The sequence below is a fragment of the Morone saxatilis genome, unplaced genomic scaffold, assembly GCF_004916995.1.
Source record: "Morone saxatilis isolate NCDOM2014 unplaced genomic scaffold, NCSU_SB_2.0 Contig4, whole genome shotgun sequence".
In the NCBI taxonomy this organism is placed as follows: Eukaryota; Metazoa; Chordata; class Actinopteri; family Moronidae; genus Morone; species Morone saxatilis.
The window spans coordinates 16,913,602-16,917,634 of NW_023339984.1; the positions used below are offsets into that span (position 1 = coordinate 16,913,602).

A 4,033-nucleotide genomic window follows, 5' to 3' on the forward strand; every position below is an offset into this window, starting at 1 on the left:
TCCCTCACTCCCTCTCCCTCTCTCTCCCTCTCTCACCGCTGGCTCTGCGCGGTGAGATCAGTGCAGCCGGTTTGGTCGGGACTCCTGGACGGCCACTTCCTGCTTTCACTGAAACAACAAACAAAACAAACAAAAGAAAACATGAATCATCAATAAAACTAACTAAACAAACAAACTAATATAAACAAACCTATAAATATGATTCACGTGTATCTGAACAAATCCTCCTCATGTGACCTTTAAGCTGCGATAACCAGGTTCAGAGAGGAAGAATCGCTTCCTCCAACAACTTCAGTCTTTATTCTTCTCTTTCACTGCGAGCGGAGACGTTTTGCTCGTTGTTTAGTCTGAGATGACAATGAAACTCTGTTCAGAGGCATCAGACAACAACACCGACGTCACGGTGAATCCCAGAGAGGTTTCAGGGTAAACACTGGAGAGGATTTCTAAATGTCAGCATCAACACCGCTCACTGAGCTCATCTTTCAACGGACGCGTCAGCTCTCGTGAATCCGTCCGAGTCGCTCCTTTATGTGTTCAAAACTACTGAAACTTTATTCAAATGTTGACCTAGTTGAGGGTTTGGGGAGAGACATACAACCAACAGCTCAATCTGAAAGGAACAAACGGAGCTTGTTGTTTTGGAAATTCCCCAAAGTTAGATAACTGTTCATTATTTTAAATCTGTGTTGGAGGCAGACTGACATGTTGACATGACGTCTCACTTAAAGGGTAACACACCTCCCTTTGTTTTTGTGGTCCAGTATTGAGAGAATATACCGGCTCTATACGTTGGTTTCTCCCCGACCTCCGTCTCAAACCTCTCTCCTAATATTTTCACTTTTAACTTCTTAAATTCTGGGTTTATTTCCACTAAACAAAAAGTTGGTGATTGTTGGAACAGTGGAGAGTTTTAGGGAGTTTTATTTGGTTTCTGTCTGTTGAATTAAATTAAAAAGGATCTTACTCCTATCTCTTACGGTCTATCTCTGTAGGATCTTTTCCATAACGTTATCTGACCTTATAATAACAATCTGAGTCTATCAGTGACAGAAACAAGCACTTTTAGTGGATTACCGGACCAACTTCAGAAGTTGTTGTCCCTGTTGCCGTCCAGTTTAAGAAATACCAACGTTCCTCTTTAAGTTTTAGTAAAATCAAACATGAAATAAATTCAATCTGATCTCAGTGTTCGTACGAAATCATGAGTGAGTAAATCAGCATTGTTAAATATACAGTAATTACCAAGCTTCACAGTTGTGATAGGTCAAAATCTGACAACAGAGATTATCACAACTGCATGTGCTTTTTAAATAAGTTTAAAGTGAAAGCTTATCAGCAGGTTATCTGGTAGATTGGCAGTGTAAGCAGGAAGCAGCGTGTTACAAACCTCGTGTCAATATTTGTACGTTGCCCTGAACTTCTGTACACGTGCAGAAACAGTTCCCCTGCTGAACGAGAGCGACTGTAAATGTTTAAAAGGATTAAGTTTACGATTAACTGGCTTTAGAGCAGGATGAGGAGAAGCAGCGCGTCGATTCATCATCACCTCCATTAATCAGCAAACCTCTGATTTATACCAAATATACACATTTACTACTTTTAACATTTAAAAATGAGCACAAATGTAAAAAAATATTATATTATAAGTATTTAAGAACTGTTACTGGATCAGGATTCATCAAAAAATATCAAACGTTAAAATGAACGTATGATTAGCAACTGATTATTTTCCCTGAAGAATTGATGAATCATTTGTTCCATAAAATATGAGACAACAGCTCAATATAACTGATATTTAGTTAACTATGTTAGAAAAGAAGCAAATATAGACATTGGACAGGCAGAAATAAGTGAGTTTTTGGGTTATTTGTGCTTTAAAAAAAAGATTTGAACTGTTTTAAATGAACTAAATGACTCACAGTCAGCTTGTCTGTTAACAGCTGTGTGTACAGACTTCAAACCTGCTCATTTACCATGAATCACTGTGCTTAGTGCTTACGACGTCAGCTAAATGTCTTAAATGTGAGAACAACACTGTGGGCAGTGAAATAAGAATGGAAAACGTTGTGAAATCTCTTCTCAGTTGTGTTTGGCTTCTGGAGTAGAGGCTGAATAAGCTGCACTGACTTAACATTAAAGTATCTTTGGAAACTGACTCGTTCCACATCAGCGGTCCAACTTCACACACACGTCGGAGCAGATTCAGGTCATTTGCTGTGCCTTAAATCCAGACTACGTACTAAATCTGAGTAGGTTATGAGCTGAGTTGTGAGTGCGCTCACCCTGGAGCTGCAGATGCACACTACTGTCCCACAATGCACTGCACTGGAGGACATTTAAGAGCTGCTTAAAGCTGGAAAAAAGTAAAAAAAGTGGTGGAAGTTGAACTTAATTTTCTGTCAATCCAGTAATTTATTTATCTTTTGAGTTCACAATATGAGTTACTGTATTAAAGTATAGTCCAAATCAATAAGTATGTGTTGTTGCAGTTCTGTTATCTGCCTGCAGAGGTCAGTAAAGCTCACAGACTACTGAATACCACTCACGAGTTTGGTTTGTAGAGTCTTGGGGAGCACTGCTCTTATACACTCGCCGTTCCCGACCTGTCGCGCGACAACGTGAAGTCACGGGAGCGCCGTAACTGTTTATACTCGCGCTGGCGGTCGCGACACTCGCTGGCAGCTCTTCCTGTCTACGTTGTTTTTCCTGCGTCTGTGAACAGGTTGGGTAGGACCGAGGAGAGCTTACAGAATGTGTTACGGTGAAAGGCAAAGTGTCACTTTTCGTTGAGGACGTCTTTGCAACAGTGTTTGTTGACAATCATAAATGTCCAATAAATGCAGCATGTTTCTGAAGTTTAAAGAAATAATCGTTTGAATAATCGTGATTATGATTTTTTTCCATAATCGAGCAGCCCTAAAGTAAAGCTCACAGACTGAATACCACTCACTAGTTTGGTTTGAGTCTTGGGGAGTCTGGTTCTCTGTCTGCGCTCCACCGCTGACCTCCACGGAGGGTCTCGGGGGCAGAGTCGGAGTAGTGAGCCCAGCTGCGGCGCTCTTATCCTGGTGTGGAGCGCCCACGCTGGCCCTGGGGGCGACTGGAGGTCTGGGTGGAGGTTTTGTGTTTGTCTCGCTGACAGAGGGGGTGAGTTTGGGGGGAGGTGGTCTGGGGGCTGGGACAGGAGCAGAGGAACTAGACGGGAGGGATTCTGTAGCGCACTGCGGTTTTGGTGTTATTAAAGGTTTTTGTTGGGGTCCCGCAGCTGGAGCGGGTTTCGGGGGACAGGGAGGTTCTGGTTCGGGAGCAGTTTGAGTTTTAGGGTTTAAGTCTGAAGCAGTTTCAGCCGGTTTCAAAGCCTCGATGGTTCCCGAGTCCTCCCAGAATACCTTGGTGGACGGTTTGGGGGCATGGGAAAGGTTCTTGGGTTTCGGGGCAACAGTGGGAGGACCGGATTTGGTTTGTTGGAGACGAGGGCGCGGCCGGGGTTCGGGTTTCTTTGTAGCAACGAAGTCTCTGTTGGCGTCTCCGCAGCTCCCATCAGCCACCTGCTGCTCGAAGGCTTGTATCCTCGCTTTCAGAGTCGCCATGTCCTCCTCGTCCTCGTCCTCGCCTCCCTCCTCGCTCTCCGATTGGCTGTGCCCGCTGCTGTCGCTGCGGCGGTCGGGGAAGCCCCAGTCGTCGGCGCTGAAGGCCTCGAGCAGCTCCTGAAGGTACTTACCCTGACTCACTTCCTGCTGGCGAGCGCCGTCGGTTCCTGCGCGGGCGGCTAAAGTGGCCAAACCGTCCTCGCGCAGTTTCACCAAAGTCTGAACTTTGACCTCGTCGCTGAGCGGCTGCAGCGGGAGCCTGGAACGAGGGCGCGGCTTGGGGCGCTCTAACGGCGGTGCCACTTCAACAGCTGCTACGGACTGATCCCATTGGTCGGTCTGAGCGCCAGAGGTTGAAGTCAAAGGCGAACAAAGGTCAGTGAGGAGCTCACAGCACGGTGTGTGAGCGGCGGCGGCGGCGGCGGCGTGTGCGACTGTCT

The 4,033-nt window shown here is 45.7% G+C and overlaps 1 protein-coding gene across 1 annotated transcript in view; it reads right to left on the reverse strand.

The window, feature by feature from the left end:
- Positions 1–4: 4 nt before the first annotated feature.
- Positions 5–4,033, reverse strand: part of LOC118338517 (formin-like protein 7) — a 15,082-nt gene continuing 11,053 nt past the window's right edge. Inside the window, exons 4-5 of the mRNA XM_035675828.1 lie at positions 2,954–4,031; positions 5–108 (exon numbers count right to left, since the gene is read on the reverse strand). Coding sequence (XP_035531721.1) covers positions 5–108; positions 2,954–4,031 — 1,182 coding nt within the window. The remainder of the gene's footprint in view (positions 109–2,953; positions 4,032–4,033) is intronic.